The sequence below is a fragment of the Phyllobates terribilis genome, unplaced genomic scaffold (genome assembly GCF_046119375.1).
Source record: "Phyllobates terribilis strain yellow unplaced genomic scaffold, ASM4611937v1 Scaffold_13__5_contigs__length_258822181, whole genome shotgun sequence".
NCBI lineage: Eukaryota > Metazoa > Chordata > Amphibia > Anura > Dendrobatidae > Phyllobates > Phyllobates terribilis.
In genome coordinates, this window is record NW_027362773.1 from 31,827,461 (window position 1) to 31,845,858 (window position 18,398).

At 45.2% G+C, this 18,398-nt stretch overlaps 1 protein-coding gene across 4 annotated transcripts in view; it reads right to left on the reverse strand.

Annotated features, from left to right (window-relative positions):
• Positions 1-18,398, reverse strand: part of LOC141173701 (3'-5' RNA helicase YTHDC2-like) — a 123,787-nt gene that overhangs the window by 31,317 nt on the left and 74,072 nt on the right. For all 4 annotated transcript variants that reach the window (XM_073658055.1, XM_073658052.1, XM_073658054.1 and 1 more), the window contains 4 exons: positions 7,565-7,837; positions 6,873-6,999; positions 6,591-6,796; positions 6,166-6,361 (listed from right to left, as the gene is read on the reverse strand). In XM_073658055.1, coding sequence (XP_073514156.1) covers positions 6,166-6,361; positions 6,591-6,796; positions 6,873-6,999; positions 7,565-7,837 — 802 coding nt within the window. The remainder of the gene's footprint in view (positions 1-6,165; positions 6,362-6,590; positions 6,797-6,872; positions 7,000-7,564; positions 7,838-18,398) is intronic.

Genomic DNA, 18,398 nt, shown 5'->3' on the forward strand with positions numbered 1-18,398 from the left:
AAAACATTTTTTTAGGGACCACATCATATTTGAAGTCACTTTGAGGGGTCTTTATGACAGAAAATACCCAAAAGTGACACCATTCTAAAAACTGCACCCCTCAAGGTGCTCAAAACCACATTCAAGAACTTTATTAACCCTTCAGGTGCTTCACAGGAATTTTTGGAATGTGGAAGAAAAAAATTAACATTTAACTTTTTTCACAAAAATGTTACTTTAGACCCAATTTTTTTTATTTTCACAGGGGTAACATGAAAAAATGGACCCCAAATTTTTTTGTGCAATTTCTCTTGAGCGTGCTGATACCCCATATGTGAGGGAAAACCACTGTTTGGGCGCACGGCAGGGTTCGGAAGGGAAGGAGCGCCATTAGACTTTTTGAATGTAAAATTTGTCTGAATAATTAGCAGACGCTATGTTGCGTTTGGAGAGCTCCTGATGTGCCTAAACAGTGGAAACCCCCCACAAGTGACACCATTTTGGAAACTAGGCCCCTTAGGGAACTTATCTAGATGTGTGGTGAGCACCTTGAACCCCAAGGTGCTTCACAGAAGTTTATAATATTGAGCCGTAAAAATAAAATTTTCACATTTTTCCCTCAAAAAATGTTTTTCATTCCCTAATTTTGCATTATCATAAGGGTAACAGGATAAATTGCACCATGAAATTTGTTGTACAATTTCTCCTGAGTACGCCGATACCCCATATGTGGGGGAAAACCCCTGCTTTGGTGTACGGCAGGGTTCGGAAGAGAAAGAAGCGCTATGTTGGCTGGGATAGGCAGCAGACACCATGTCACATTTGAAGAGTCGCTGACATGCCGAAACAGCAGAAACCCCCACAAGTGACCCCAATTTGTAAACTACACCTCTCAAGGAATTCATCTAGGGAAGTAGTGAGCATTTTTTAATTTTTAAATTTATACCATTGGGCAGTGAAAAAAGCATAATTATATTTTTACCACAAAAAAAGGTTTTACCCTCAGATTTTACATTTTCACACAGGGCAATGGGTAAAAATGGTGCCGAAATGTGTCACACAATTTCTTCTAAAAGTGTCAATACCCCATATGTGGCTGTATCGTACCACTTAGCCATACGGTGAGATTTGAGGGGGAAGGAGTGCTATTTGACAATTGGAGAACAAATTATTGTAGAATAGGCATTTGGATTTGGGAGCACAAAATTTTCTGAATTTCTTTTGGGGGGCAAGGACCATTTTTCTTTTCCAGAGCCTTTCTGCTACAAGTAACTTGGAAGTCCCTTATATTTTTAACAGATGATGGACCTGAGTGGGGACTAGCTTTTTTGAGGACTGAGTTGAAGCTTTTATTGGGAACATTTTACGTAACATTTATCCGGCGCTCTAGGCTGAGCACTTACATCGGGGTTTCCATCTAAATTTCCAAGTGATGTAATTCAGATGAAACCCCTGCGGGATCCATTCGCTGTAATGAGGCAGCAGAGTTACTCTGGATCTGGCCTCTGTTTAGTGGTGTCCTTTTTTTCAGAAGTGCACAAAACTGTGGCCAACCGCACTTTTATGCACGCCTAAAACAAATGACATCGTGGGATCCCAGGCTAGACGGCGTCCACAGTGGCCTATATCTGCCTCATTACAGGGAATCTTCCGTCATGGGTTGTGGCTGAATCACGTATTTCAGAGATTTACACGGAAACTCTGGTGTAAGTGCTCAGCGCAGAGCACAGGATAAATGTGAGCAGAGCCTTACTGGGATCTTTGGGAGACATAATAAACAAATCAGTAGCAGGTGAATAATATTTGTTTTATTTATTTTTTATGCCGTTCCTAGTGTGATATAACTGAATAGATTACTTTATTCTTCGGGTCGGTGCGATTACAGAGATACCAGATTTATATCAGGTTTTTATGACTGACAGCTGTCACACACTAAAATACGCTTTTTTTGCAAAATCTAGTTTTTGCATCACCATATTTTGAGAGCTATAATTTTTCCATATTTCGGCCGATAGAGTCATGTGACGGCTTGTTTTTTGCGGGACGAGTTGACATTTGTATTGGAACCATTTTTGGGTAAGTGACATTTTTTGATCGCTTTCTATTCCGTTTTTTGGGAGGTAAAGTTAACAAAAACAAACACTTCAGGAATTGTTTTTTGAGTTTTTTTTTATGCCGTTCTGCGTGTGGTAAAAGTGATCAGGCAGCGTTATTCTTCGGGTCAGTACGTTTACAGTGATACTACACTTACTGTATTTTTTTTATGTTTTGGCGCTTTTACACAGTAAAACAATTTTATAGAAAAAAAAATATTTTTTTTGCATTGCTTTATTCTGAGCGCTATAACTTTTTTATTTTTCGGCTGATGGAGCTGTATGGCGGCTTTTTTTTGCGGAACAAGATGAAGTTTTCAGTGGTACCATTTTTATTTCTATTCTGCTTTTTGATCGCATTTTTTTTCCACTTTTTGTTTGGCGATATGATGAAAAAGCATATTTTTTTGCTCCGTTTTTTATTTATTTTTATTACGGTGTGCACAGAAGGAGTTAATTAGTGTGACAGTTTTATAGCTCGGGTTGTTTCGGACGCGGCGATACCAAATATGTGTACTTTTTTTGGTTTTGTAATAATATACAGATTTATTGGTTTAATATTTTATTTATTTATTTTTATTTATTTTGTGATTTTTTTTTTTAATAGTTTAAAAACTTTTTTTTTTACTTTTTTTTCCATTTTTACTTAGTCCCTGTATGGGACATTAATTTTTATTTTTCTGATCACTGATCTCATGTAATGTAATAGACATATATTACATTATATGAGATCTTCACTGACTGTTTCAGTCAGAGTCTCCTGTCTGGCATCAGCTACATACAGGCTGAAGCCAGACAGGAAGGACACCATATATGGCAGAGCTGGAGGCGGTCATGTGACCTCCAGCTGCCATAGCAACCCCAGGTCCTGGAAGGAAACGGAGGTCTTCAGAGGTAAGTAAGACGACCCCCTCTCTTCCTGCTGTCTCCTATATGCCACGATCACTATAGATCGCAGCATATTGAAGACAGCAAAGGGTTAACATCACTGGGACCTGCTCTAATCAGGTCCCGATGATGTACCCTGTCAGAGCTAACGCTCTGCACCGGAATCGCAGTGCTTGCAGGACCCTGGGGGTCCTGAGCACTGCGAGACCACCCACCGTTTTTAAACGTCGGCGCTGCACAGAGCCCGGCAAGCGCCGACGTTTATCTACAGTGGGCGGTCAGGAACCGGTTAAAAATGCAAAGAAAAATATATCCAGTGGAGAAAGTCTGAGCACAAACGTATAAGTAGCTTAGAAAGGCTTACGCTACAAATTGCATGTGCAATAGCTGTGGATGGTATGATGAAGAGTCAAACTTTCTGCTGGAAAACTAAAGAAGTCCTATGGATTAAAATAAGCCAAACTCATTATTATTATCATTTATGTTTAGAACACCATTGATTCCATGGTGCTGTACATGAGAAGGGATTACATACAGGATACAAATGTAAATCATGGTGAACAAACTAACAATTACAGACTGGTACAGAAAGGAGAGGCCCCTGCCCTTGCAGGCTTTCAGTCTACAGGATAATGGGGGAGGAGACAGCAGGTTGGGGATTGCGGCAGCTCCGGTGGTGGTGAGGAGACAGCAGGGTCCTTGCTGACTAAAAGCTTTATTGAAGAGATGGGTTTTCAAGTTCCATCTGAAGGTTTCAATTGTGGCGGATAGTCGGATGTGTTGTGGGATAGAATTCCAGAGCATGGGGGGCACTCAGGAGAAGTCTTGGAGGTGATTGAGCAAGGAACATATGAGGGTGGAGGAAAGAAAGCGGTCTTGGGATGACCGGAGGTTGAGTGTTGGAAGATATCAGGAGATCAGTTTGGAGATATACGGAGTAGACAGATTATGGACGACTTTGTAAGTCAGGGTCCGCAGTTAAGTAGATTCAGGGACGAGGAAAGGACAGATTCTGGAAATATTTTTTTTGAGTTGGAGGCGGCAGGAGGTGGCAAGAGTTTGGATGTGCGGTTTGAAGGACGGGGTAGAGCCGAGGGTAACTCCGAAGCAGCGGACTTCAGGTACAGTGGAAAGGATGGTGTCGTTAATTGTGGTAGAGAGATAGATCGGGTAGGGGGGTGAGACGAGATGGAGGAAAGATGATGTGTTCCGTTTTGTCCACGTTGAGTTTTAGAAAGCAAGAGGAGAAGGATATGGCTAATAGACACTCTGGGATTTTGAATAGCAGAGAGTTGACATCTCGGCCAGAGAGGTAAATCTGAGTGTCATCAGCGTATAGGTGGCAATGGAAGCCATGGGGCTTTATGAGCTGTCCTAGGCCAAAGATATAGATTGCAAAAAGTAGGGGTCCCAGAGGAGGTAGTATTGGAATAGGAGACACTACATGTGTGGTCAGAAAGGTATAAGGGGATCCAAGAGAGGGCAAGGTCCTTGATGACAAGGGAGGAAAGGATTTGTAGTAGGAGGAAGTGGTCAACTGTGTCGAAGGCAGAGTACAAGTCTAGAAGGAGTATAGAGAATTGTCTACTAGCTTTGGCAGTAAGTTGCTTGCAGTTTTGGTGGATTGGTGGGGATGAAAGCCAGATTGTAGGTCATCAAAGGGTAAGTTAGATTCGAGGTGGGAGGAAAGTTCAGCATGGACATGCTATTCAAAGAGTTTGGAGGCTAACGGGAGCAGTGATATGGGACAATAGCGGGACGTAGAGATCGAGTCTAAATATGGTTTCTTTAGGAAAGGTGTGATTGTGGCAGGTTTCAAATCAGAAGAGAAAGCACAAGAAGATAACAATAGGTAGAAGAGATGGGTTAGAAGAATGAAGGGTATGCAGAAATGTATTACCAGCGTAGCAGCGCTCTCATTCACCCAGTTGCGCAGGGAACTGCAGACAGCCCCTTTCAGTTGAATAAAATTGAGCTGCAGTTTCTATGCTTAGTGGAGGTGCTGCATTGCACGGAAAGACTTAAGGGAATCCAGAGCTGAACCAACGCTGTGGTCCCTTTATTTTTATGATCAGTGGATGTCTCAAAGGTCTTTTCCGATATTAAAGAAGCACTCCCTTAAATTTTTTTATTTGTTAAACCTGTGTAAACATGGGTGTTGTGTACTGTAAGTGCAATCCGATATTTATTGATAGCCATCTTCCGTTTCCACCATCATTCTGGTCCTCTTGCTCACATGACGGCAATATCGACCAGCTAGGAGTCTATGTGTGAGCTGGGAGTAGCTTTTACAATGTAAGTCTATGCAGTGTCAGAATCACAGTCACGTGAGTGAACAGACGACCGGAGCGGAACTGGAACCTGGAGAAGACGACGATTGGTAAGTAGTTGAATACACACATTTACACAGGTTTAGCAAATAAATAAAATCATGGGAGCCTTTAATGCACCACTCCAGCATTTCTGTTTTATTTCAGAGCTGGTGACACGAATACAAGTTCACCTAGTATTACTTTTACCAGCTGCTGTCTTCAGATATTCCCGATGCCACTCCAGTCCCGATCTGCCATCTTGTGACGGCAACTTCTGACTGACTGGAAGTCAGAGGTAACAGTCACAAGCTCTCAGTGCAAGTCTATGAGAACCTTTTTCTGGCTTACATTGACTTCTAGCTCATCCAGCAAATACTGGAGCGATCTAGCAGGTCACAACCTACAGAAGGCGACAGATACGGCGCCAATAACAGATGAAGATGGCAGCTGGTGAGTGGAATACTAGGGATAGGGAACTTACATTAGTGATATAACTTCAGCAGTAAAATGAAAAAAAAAAAGCTGGAGTGGAGCTTTAAGTTACGGCATATCCAGGCAGCATGCCATCAGGTTATGATATAGGAATACTCCATACTCTTATCTGTTTTGATTAGTAAAGGCTTATAGGCTATTTTTTCTACATGTCCCACATTATATGATCATAGAAAACGGTAAAGTTATCAAGAGAACTGAAAGGGAAGAAATTAATTTTTAATGATAGCTAACTTGTATGCTTTGACTTCTACAGGCAACATGGCAAAGAGGCAAATAAAGGGACAAGATGTGATATCTGGTGCTTATTCTCAGCTGCTTGCGTCCATAATAAAATGGAATAGTTTCATATATTTACATGCATTACGTCCCTTATTAATTCCTACTTGATATTTCCTCACCTCGACATGACGATGGCTCTTGCAGAGCATTACTCGGCAGCCTGGCAGGTCCTGAGAAGATTGCTATGGTGGCAGGTGAAACCACTGAGCAGCATCTGATATTAGAAATCCTGTGAGCTCGGGTCATCTCATCATAGATCAGCCAGTCTGTGGGCAACACTTGGATAGCAGCAGCCTGACAATTTTCGGGTGGGATCTGTTGGATAAAATAAAGTTTAAATGTAATCATCGATGTATGAAATAACAGAAGCGGAAAATGGATTGCGTATATACTGTATATAATAGATCTAATCGCTGAACTAGAACACAAGTCATAACGTTCTATGTCTGGACAATCCATGTAATGGAAAATGTGAACAACATTCAGAGCAAATATAAAAGCGAATCACATGATATCGGTGATCTGTGTGAAGAAACAACTTTACCTTCTTGTACGGTGGCTGGCTGAGGACTGAGGTAGGATGGAAGCGCACGCGCTTCTCCTTATGGCTGGTAAGCAGCATATTCTCCCGGTCTACATGAATCAGGTTTGGATACATGCCAGCAACAAGGGCAGCTTTCACCACAGCCCAATTCTCAGAGTTTGTATTCACTTCTCTTATGTCACCAGCTCCACGAGCCCTAACAAACCCTGCAAGAGACAAGCCACATACTCAGAGCAACTGCGGGGACATTATTCTTAATGTTACACTTAGTCCTATGGCTACCTGAAGCCCTGAGCTGCCCAAGAAGTTGAGTTCTCATGCCAATGATAATTTCCATTGTAGCCTGAGAAAGAAAATTCTTCTCACAAAAAGCTCTCTCCCATCCATCACTCCGAGCCTTCTGCCAGGCCTGTAAAACATTATTGAGTGTATTAACTTTTAGTATGTTACAAGGACATCTAAAAAGGTTAGTAACTTACTTTAGAACTTTAATGGAATCACTTACCAGCAGAGTGAGTAGAAACAGAGACCCCGATTCCAGCGATGTGTCACTTACTGCGCTGTAGTTTTCATACACTCACTGTTTTATCAGCAGGAGATTATCACTACAGTGCCAGTAAACCTCCTGCCAGGTAGTCCTCCATATTCATGATCTCTGTATAACCCCGTCCCCACCATTGATTGGCAGCTTTCTGACTATGCAGTGTACACAGAAAGCTGCCAATCAGAGCTGTGGGCGGGGTTATACAGGGCTCAGCATTCAGAGAACTGCTAGATCTGCAGCAGAGAAAACAGTTTTTCATCAAAACTGCAGCCACCAGCAAAGTAAGTGATACATCACCATAAACAGGGTCTCTGCCCCTACATTATGCTGCTCTCAGATGGGTTAGCAAAAATCTGGTGATAAATTCCATTTAAATAAAACAAGGTAACGATAAAGAAATAAATGACATAAAATTGAGGCAGTTCTGTACCTGGAAAGCCCTAAGCAAGGCCATATGATCACTAAAAGTCGCTGCGGTAAACCGCTTTCTGCATAGCATAGCAGCACGTTTTTGGGAAGCCTGAGTTGGTAAGACAAATGGATCTCGATATGCTAAAGTGCAAGCAATAGTAAGGATTGGGTCCAAGCACTTTAGCACCACAGCACATAGCACCATTTTTCCAAGATGAGGTGCCACTGGTAAGTCAGCCAGGCGATAACCAAGTTCAGTCAGATCCTCCCAGGCGTCCATGGCATCAACTGTCTGCAAACAAAAACCAATCCAAACAATTAAATCTAAAACCAGATATACAAAGAAAACAGATAGAAAAGCAACTTCTAACATTCACACATATTCTAAAGGGAGTCGGTCTGCCACCAAAAACTCAAATTAAACCACTTACACATTCAAACAAGTGACTAAACCCCTGTAAAAATCATATCTGTTGTTCAGACGTCACCAACTCCATTTTAATTAAGAACTGTTTTATTACATCTGTAAATAAGGGATCCTCGATGCACCGCTGGTGCGGCTAAGGGCTCAGTGCACTGTTCCACCCCCTGAATTACAATCCTCCGAACATGTTGATAAAACAGCGCTCACTTTGGAGCACTGCATGAATTGAATCCTCAGCTCTGCACACACTGACACTGCATGAGTCAAGAGCAGACACAGTGTCAGTGTGTCCAAATCCATTCTCATCCATCTCTCCTGCCAGCATCAGACACCCCGGAATCTGTGTCATCCTGTGTGAGCGAGCGGCCACTGCAGATAGGCAACAGGAATCACAGCACGCCTGCACGGACACTGTGTGCACTTGGCTCCTGTAGTGTCAGTGCATGCAGGGCTGTGGATTCAATTCAGGCAGTGCTCCAAAGGGAACGTAGTCTATAGACTCCTTTTACCTAAAAGAAGATCAAGGAAGAAAAAACAACTACTATATTACTTCCAGAAAAATAAATCCATATATTTATTAATTTTATCAGCCACTAAATGTGGTACTTGCAATTATGCGATTAATATATTACATTGATATTAAAACTACAAATGGACAGAAGCCAAAAACTAACCCCTTTTCATCTAAGTCATACATTATTTTTGTATCAAAAGAATCTAGTGGGCCCTCCGTACAGCTGGGGTGGTGCACGCGGAAAACAGTGTTTCTAGGAAAAGCAAATCCCAGCACTCACGTGTTGATGATTAATCAGTTTATTCCACAACTCACAAGACGTTTCAGCCTGTCCAAGGCTTTTTTCAATTATTTTTGAGCTTTCATTTTTATAGCCTTTTTTTTTGCATCTACTTAGCTGTATCAAGGCTTGTTTTGGGGGGGAAGTTGAGGAAAGAGTTGAAGTTATGAAATACACCATTCACTTTAGCATAAAATGTACTGAGATAAACAAAACAGGACAAAAATTCCAAATAGAGCAAGATGGTTAAAAAATAATAAATTCTGCCAATGTTTTTGCATTCAAGGCATTCAAAAATGACCTTGCAAAATGATTGTTCGGGTTAGTATAATTACGAAGATATCAAACATGTAACGATTTTAGATATTATAGATTTAAAAAAAAAAAATCTGTATTTTGTAAAAAAAAATAAAATTGGATCATGTAACCATTTTCAGAGACACTTAACTTTATTATTTTTCCATTTACTATATGAGGGCTTGCTTTTGCATGCATAGCTATACTTGATAAGTCTATGGGCATAATTTTGAGGTACATATGACATTTTGATACTTTTTTATTGCATTGTTTTGTGCTGGGGCAGTAGACTGAAAATGTCAGTTTTGACATTTCAATTTAACTTCTTTATAACATTTACTACATGGATTAATTTGGTGATACCGAATAAGCCTTTTTATCATTTTACTTATATTAATATTTTTTCAATAATTTTTTTTTTTAAATCAAATATTTTTTTATTGTTAAAACTTTTTTTGTAACACAACAGCGAAACAAATAAAACAACCCAACTAAAGAAGGGACCCAGTCCCTATTCTGTCCCTCTCCCCACAACACATCGCCCTTTCAAACAAAACATTTTGAGTTAAATGTTCCACAGTTCTGTCCACAGCAAATTAATCTTACAGTATGAATAGTCACAATTGTATTAAGGGATATCTAACTCTTGCTTTGGAGCAGTTGTATACGTGCCTAAAGCAGTCCAATGTAGGATTTTGCACCTGTCAAGTAATCTATACACCAATCATAGCAGACCAAGTCGAAATCTATGCAGTTCTCTGGATGCTAGGCCGGAGCCGTCAATCCATGGAGCCCATATTTTTTCAAATTTGGAGATGGCCTTCCTTTTCAGATATATACTTTTTTCCAGATTTAATAACCAATTAATCTTATTTATAAATTCCGTCACCGTGGGCGCCTGCTCTGATAACCAATGTTGGACTATTAGTTTCCTAGCCATGTATAACATGCGTGCCACCGCTATTTTGCCATGTTCGTCAGTGCTCAGATCTTCTATATATCCCGGTATACATACTAATGGTGAGGGATCTGAATCGACTGAGTATGTTCTATCAATGATCGCTATTACATCCTTCCAGAAGTTTTCCAGAGCAGGGCAGGTCCACATAATATGAAGCATGTTAGCCGGGGATGTTTTACATTTAGCACATAGGGGGTCTGGTCGAAGCCCTATATCGTGGAGAAATTGGGGTGTTCTATATGACTGGTGCAGCACCTGTAAGTGGGAGAATCTATGGGACTCACTCAGAGATAACTGGGGAACTTTTTCCAGTATTTCAGACCACAGCCCCTCTTCAATAGGGCCTATCATGCCCTCCCATTTTTCTTTTGATCTTATGGGGTGTTTTGATAAAAATAGGTCCAGCAGACCCCTATAAAGCAATGAGATTAGCCCCCCAGAATTATGTGAGCTAGCCATTCTCTGTATTATAGCATTTTGAGGAACTCCGTTACTTAAGACAAGACTCTCTGCCTGATATGCATGTCGTAACTGAAGGTACTTATAAAATTCGGTGTTGGGCAGTCCATATTCACTTTGTATCTGTGAAAACTCCTTGAGTGAATCTCCCGTTAAAACATGAGTGAATCTTTCTAGTCCTTTTAGACTCCAATTTTTAAACCCTCCCAATTTATATAGGTTAGGGAGCCATGGCGTTTCCCACAGTGATGTAAATTGTGAGATCCCTTGTATCCCCTGTAATTTCCTCACTGCCCACCAAAGTTTGTGTATTAACAGCGTAGTTGGGGTTCTACAAGAGGGTGTCTTAAATTTGTGAGCCTCCAATGCTTCATAGAGTCTGAGTGATTTGAAATGTGATTGGAGTAGAAGACTTTGAGCCCCCCCCTCCCCCTCCAGGGTCGTCCCACCCACGAATGTGCTGGAGCTGAGCTGCCATATAATAAACCCACAGATTTGGGACAGCAAGGCCACCCATTGTTTTATCTCTTTGCAAAGTTTCCATTTTAATTCTTGGAGCTTGCTTTCGCCGGATTAAGTCCCTGAACATGCTGTTTACTTTAAGGAAATAACTCTGGGGAAGCCATATTGGAGAATTATGCAATACATATAGCAATTGTGGCATCCAGATCATCTTGACCAAGTTAGTGCGGCCCACCACTGACAGTGGCAATTTAGACCACGTGTCCAGTTTACATTTGAATCTGGCCAGTATTGGGTTGAGGTTTAGTTTCTCATAGTCAGTTACTTTAGATGTTACATTAATACCCAAATATTTAAATTCATTGACCACTTGTAAGCCCGAGTCAGTATAGTGAGGTGCATTAATGTTCCTATTATCTATTGGAAGCAGTACCGACTTAGTCCAATTAATCACCAAACCCGAAAATTTCCCAAACTTCTCGATTGTCTCCATAGCTACAGATGTTTTGGAGGCTTCCGCTAAAAATAGTAGTGCATCGTCAGCATAAAGCGCAATTTTCTCCTCTATATTCCCTCTGCGAAATCCCGTAATGCCAGGGTGCATCCTGATAGCCGCAGCTAGTGGTTCAATGGCCAGTGCGAACAGTAAAGGGGACAACAGGCAGCCCTGCGGGGTGCCCCTCCCCAGTTCATAGGCTGCAGTAAGACGCCCATTTATCCTTAATTGTGCCAATGGCCTCTCATATAGTAGCTTGATCCATGAAATAAATCCAGCACCCATACCAAATTTCTCCAAAACTACCCATAGATATTCCCATTCAACAGAGTCAAATGCTTTAGCAGCGTCTAGTGAGCAAATAACCCTGTCTCCTGCATTGTTCACTGCACTGGCAACTGAAGATTAAGAAATAGTCTACGGATATTAACGGCTGTAGACCTAGCTGGCATAAAGCCCGATTGATCACTATGTATGTTATGTTATTTAACCTGGAGGCCAGAACTTTTGCTATAATTTTAATGTCCGTAGGTAGCAGGGATAGACGGATTTTGGTAAGAACTTACCTGTAAAATCCTTTTCAGCGAAGGAAGGAAGGGAGACACAGATTCTCTACTTCGTGGGTAGGCGGAGCCCCATAGGATAGTCACCTCAGATTGGAAAATGACGACCGGCCCCTCCAGTATATAGGCTCCTCCTACTCCCATGTTCATCAGTCCGTACACAAGCTAAGGAAGAGCAGACCAACCAGCAGAACAACATATCCCCTTCTGAAATTTCAGAAATGAGAGAAAACAGGTTATGTAATAGAAACACACAGTCTTAGGCATACCCCATTGGACCTGACAACTGTGTAGAGCTGGCGAAACTGGAAGGAGAGCCGTAGAGTGCTAAACCCAGTCCAGAAGATCGACATCAGGAAGGAGACGCGCTGCATCTAGAAACACAACAACACACTTCTGCCCTGGGAGGGTGCTGTGTCTCCCTTCCTTCCTTCGCTGAAAAGGATTTTACAGGTAAGTTCTTACCAAAATCCGTCTTTCAGCAGCAGAAGGGAAGGAAGGGAGACACAGATTCTCTACTTCGTGGGACGTCCTAAAGCAGTACCTACTTAAGGGTGGGAAATAGAGGCAGAAGCTTCCATACCCCAAAACTTAGGCAAGAGCGCAAACCGCGCTAAATAATGGAAAACTAAATAAAGGGATAACTTAAATTACCGCCGCCTGCAGGACCCTGCGTCCCAGGGCCGCATCGGCTGAAGCACTTACGTCCACCTTATAAAACTTAGTAAAGGTGTGAACGGAGTGCCAGGTGGCCGCCCGGCAGAGCTGCGCTGCCGAGGCCCCCTGACGAAAAGCCCACGATGAGCCAATGGCTCTCGTGGAATGAGCTTTAACTTTAACCGGACAAGGCTCGCCCTTGAGCCGGTACGCTTCCAGGATAGCTGAACGGATCCACCGAGCTATCGTGTCTTTGGAAGCACGTTGACCACGCCGACGACCTGCCGGAATTACAAAAAGAGAGTCCGACCTCCGAAAACCTTGAGTGATCGTAAGATAGAACTTCAATGCCCGCACTAAGTCCAACGAGTGCAAGGCCCGCTCCCTTGGATTCTTAGGTCCTGGACAAAGCGAAGGCAACACAATGTCCTGATTAATGTGGAATTGTGACACTACCTTAGGCAAAAAATCTTCACGAGTACGAAGCACCACGCGATCCGGAAAAAATTCCAGAAAAGGAGGCAAGCAAGAAAGTGCTGCCAATTCCGATACCCTTCTCAAAGAGGTGACTGCCACCAAGAAGGCCACCTTCCAAGAAAGTAGTAAAAGTTTAGCAGAATCCATAGGCTCAAAAGGCCTATGCTGAAGGGCTTCCAGGACTAGATTAAGCCGCCATGGAGCCACAACTGCCCTCCGTGGCGGAAACTGACGTGCGATTCCGCGAAAAAAAGAACGAACATCCCTGCGAGAGGCAATAGCCTTCCTAAAAAGTGCGGAAAGAGCAGAAGCCTGTCCCCGCACCGTACTTACTGCCAAACCCCTGGCCAGACTAGATTGCAGAAAGGCCAAGAAGTTGGGGATGGAAAAAACCCTCGTGTTTCTTGAGGATCCAGAACACCATGAATAGAAAGACTCCCAAGTTCTGTGATAAATCCTGGACGTAGCTGGACTCCGGGCCGCCCGCAAGGTAGCAATGACCTCGGGCGAAAAACCGCGACGGGTCAAGATCTCGGTCTCAAAAGCCACGCCGTCAAACGAAGGGACCTCAGGTCCGGATGACGAATGGGCCCCTGAGTGAGCAAGTCCGGGCGAAGGGGCAGCGGAAACGGAGGTGCCGCCTGAAGAGACACCAGCGTCGAATACCATGTCCTCCGCGGCCAGTCTGGTACCCCTTCGAGTTTGATCCATCGGATCACCAGAGGCAGTAAGGATATCGGCGGAAACGCATAGATCAGCTTGAACTGACCCCACGGGGCCACTAAAGCATCCACCGCCACCGCCTCCGGGTCCCTGTACCTGGACATGAACGTCGGAACCCTGGCGTTCAGCCTGGATGCCATCAAGTCCACCTGAGGAGTCCCCCAACGGGAACACAGCAGAGAAAACACTTCTGGATGGAGACTCCATTCCCCAGGGTCCACTTGCTCGCGACTGAGGAAGTCCGCCGAGATATTCAACACCCCTGGAATGTGAATTGCAGAAATTGCTGGAACTTTGGACTCGGCGCAGACCAGGATCCGAGAGACCTCCGACATGAGACTGGAACTCCTCGTCCCGCCTTGGTGGTTGATGTACGCGACAGCCGTAGCGTTGTCCGACTGGATCCGGACCGGTAGACCGCTTAATAAGACCGTCCAATGTTGGAGGCAGAGAAATATTGCTCTCAACTCCAAAATGTTGATCGGGAGAGACGACTCCTTTGGCGACCAGACCCCCTGAATCCAGAGGTCGTTCCAAACTCCCCCCCCAGCCTGTCCGGCTGGCATCGGTTGTCACCACCGACCATCTCGGGGGAAGGAAGGATTTCCCCACGGATAGAGACTCCGGACGTAACCACCATCCAAGAGACTCTCGCACCCTGCGGGAGATAATGACCGAGCGATCCAGAGAAGTTAGCGATCGATCCCAATGGGTCAGAATAAGGTTTTGGAGATCCCGGGAATGAAATTGTGCAAACGGTACTGCTTCCATAGTTGCCACCATTTGACCCAGAAGGCGCATGCATTCCCGAAGGGACATTGACAGCGCCGACCTCATAGCCTGGACCAGAAGACGAAGGTTCGTCTGTTTGACAGGAGGCAGGGACACAACTGCCCGAACTGTATCGAACTGCATCCCCAGGAAAAGAATGGACTGTGCTGGCTCCAATGACGATTTCTTCCAATTGATCAGCCACCCGAAGTCCATCAGGTACTGAAGGGAGAGATCGCGAGCCGTTATTGCCTCCTCTGCTGTGGGTGACACTATGAACAGGTCGTCCAGGTAGGGGAGGATCGTAACCCCTGTCTTCGAAGAAGCGCCATGAGAGGAGCCAGAATTTTAGTAAAAACCCTGGGAGCTGAGGCCAACCCGAAGGGTAGGGCCACAAACTGGTAATGGGCTTGACCTATAGCGAAACGCAAGAAACGCTGGTGAGCCCTGCCGATAGGGATATGCAAATAGGCGTCGCGGATGTCTATCGACACCAAGAAATTGTACTGCGACAGGGTCGCTATCACCGATCGGAGAGACTCCATGCGGAACTTCCGTGTCTGGACGTAAATATTCAAATTCCTGAGATCCAGCACCGGACGAAACTTGTCCTCCTTTTTGGGGACCACAAAAAGGTTGGAATAAAAACCCTTTCCCTGGTCTTCCGGAGGAACCTGAACCACCACACCCTGCTGTAGGAGAGAGTCGACCTCCTGAAACAGTGCGGCAGCCAGTCTTGGCACGGACGGAATGCCCGTCAGACGAAACCTGTCTGGAGGTAGAGAATGAAACTCTATGAAATAGCCTGCCGACATAACCCGTGTCACCCAGGCATCTGCTATGTGGGATGCCCAGATCGACCCGAATTGTAGCAGACGACCTCCCACCCGAGAGCCCTCGGGGGGATCCCTGGCGTCAGTCAGCCTTAGCGGACTTTTTATCAACCTCCCGTCTGTCCTGACGGGACCGTTGCTTCCAGGGAGTACGAGATTTCTAGGCGGATCTGCCGGAGGATGAGGGACGACCCAATCTCCAAGAAGGCTGACTGAATCGTCCCCTGGCCCGAAAGGACCGAAGACCTCTGCCGGGCCCTGTCCTGCTGGCTGTGGATGCCACTGCCTTTTTCCCAGGCAGAGTAACATCCTTAGCTTTAGCTTTGGCAATTAGTTCCGAAAAATCTGAACCAAAGAGCTGACCGCCCTTATATGCCAGACTAAGCAATCCCTGTTTAGATACCGCATCTCCGGTCCACTGTTTAAGCCACAGAGCTCTTCTAATCGTGACTGCCGAAGCCTGAGCCCTGGATAGAATTGAAGCAGTGTCCAGTACTGCATCTCTGCCATAACACATAGCTTCTTCCATTCGCTGAAAAAGCTTTTCCACTTCTGAACGCGAAGTCCCATCCTGCCACGCCGCACGCAGCTGATCCAACCACCGCAGAGAAGCCTCACCGGCCCACATGGCCCCCAAGGCCGCTTGGAAACCATGACCTGCGGCTTCATAGATGGATTTCGCCGCTGACTCCGATCTTCTGTCCAAAGGATCCTGAAGATTGGCTCTCCCTTTAACAGGAAGCAGGGAAGACTTGGTCAGCTGAGACAGAGATATATCCACCTCAGGAGAGGGAACCCAATTAATAACCATCTCCTTGGCACAGGGATATAGGGCATCAAAAAAAAAAAACGCGTTCCTCGGAAGCGTTTATCCGGACACTGACGCTCCTTCTCCACCGCTTCGTTAAGTTCCTCATGCGCAGGTAATGTAGAACGAACACGGCGCGTCTTCTGATACAGACGGGCCGACCTAGACGGTCTTGTCGGCTCTTCAGACAGCTCTAATACTTCCCGCATGTCCTTAATAAGCCCATCTACACGACCTGAAAGAGAAACAGAGCGATCCTGTTGATCCTCCTCTTCGGACTCAGAAATTTCATCAACCGAATCTGTTGGTGAATCCGAAGCCTCTGATGCGCTCTGCGAGGGAGACAACGCCACCATAGTCTTGTGGCGCTTTTTACCTCGTGGCATTGGGTGTGATCTAGCTGACACCCACTGTCCCAGGAGACTAGAGAGACTATCAATGGAGCGAGTGAGCGCCTCCACTTTAACATCACTGAGCGTTGAACTTGATGTAGTAGAAGGCCTGAGTGTATCAGAGGCGTGCGACTGAACCTGAAACGGATCAGGAGACCGATCCGCACTCCCAGGCCCCTCATCCGACATGCCACCCACACCAGATGCCAGGATGTACAACAAGGATGGCAAAAAAAGTGTAAAAGCTGCACAGCCTGTTTTCAAAACTCACTCTTTTTTTTTTTATATATGCGTCAGGCTCTGAGGGGTTAAAGCTCACCCTTAGAAAAGAGCTACCCCAGAAAGCCGAGCAAAAATCAATAGGGGGAAACTCCCTTAAACACCATGTGTTTCCCCTAAAGTTCCACTTTTTCAGAAGGGGTTAACATCACAGCAACTATAATACTACGCTGCCTAAAAGGTCAGTGAAGTAAATAGCTTTAGGAGAGAAAGCGGCAGTGCTCACGAGGACTCCTAATAGGTAGCCGAAGTGACAGCACTGACAAAGAACCCCTGCCAGAGGCAGAGGGGGTACTGCGGCGACCGCTCCTCCTGAGTGTGTCGCTTCACTTTTTTTTTTTTTTTTTTATATATATGCGTCAGGCTCTGAAGGGTTAAAGCTCACTTTTAGAAAAGAGCTACCTCAGAAATGCCGAGCAAAAAATCAAAGGGAGAAATTCCCTTAAACACCATGTGTTTCCCCTAAAGCTCCACTTGTTCAGAAGGGGTTAACATCACAGCAACTATAATACCACGCTGCATAAAAAGGTCAGTGGAGTAAATAGCTTTAGGAGGGAAAGCGGCAGTGCTCACGAGGACTCCTAATAGGTAGCCGAAGTGACAGCACTGACAACGAACCTCTACCAGAGGCAGAGGGGACTCACCGGTACTGCGGCGACCGCTCCTCCTGAGTGTGTGGACGGACGGACGGACGGGGAGCAGAGAGCAGGAGATGCCGCTGGACGCCGGAGGGAGAAGCAGGGACTGCCAGCGCGTGCTCAACCAAGCACTTCCTGTCTAAGTAATGACGGCAGGAAGCCAGGAGACGCTAAGCCACGCCCCCACTAGGCCACGCCCCCCGCCAAAGCCCGCGCTTATTCAAAAAACGAGGGCAGAAAACTTCCTACCTCTATGAAGGCAGGAAGCAAGTCAATAAAAGCAAGGAAACGAGCGCAAATACAGGGAGCTTCCTGCCTCAATGAAGGCAGGAAGCAAAAACGAAAAAGCATGCGCAAATAAAAAATAAAAATTACTGGCCTCCGTCTCTGCTCCCCAGTCAAGGCAGCGTCTGAAATAGACAAGAAACACACAGGCAGTACACCTGCCGTAGCCGTCAAAGATACTCTTTAGACCAAAGAGCACTTACCCGGCTGAACGCCACAGGGATCCTCAGGGATGTGTGGCGCCATGGCCCTTTGCTCCCCCCTATGGCGGAGCACGCAGGGACCCTCTCAGGTGTGTGGTGTGCGCCTCCGCCAGGGAGCGCCCTGTATCCCCCGGGGCCGGCAGGCATAAGTGGGAACCTCCTCAAGGGGTACACAGAGCTGCCAGGGGAGGGTCAGGGGTCTCAGCAGCGCCGAGACCCCCAGAGACCTCTAGACCACGGGGGGTCCAGGACTCGCTGGATATAAAATAACAAACTCTTCTGAGGAGCTGCCGAAGCAGCGACTATCCTCTGAGACCTCAGATAAAAAGAC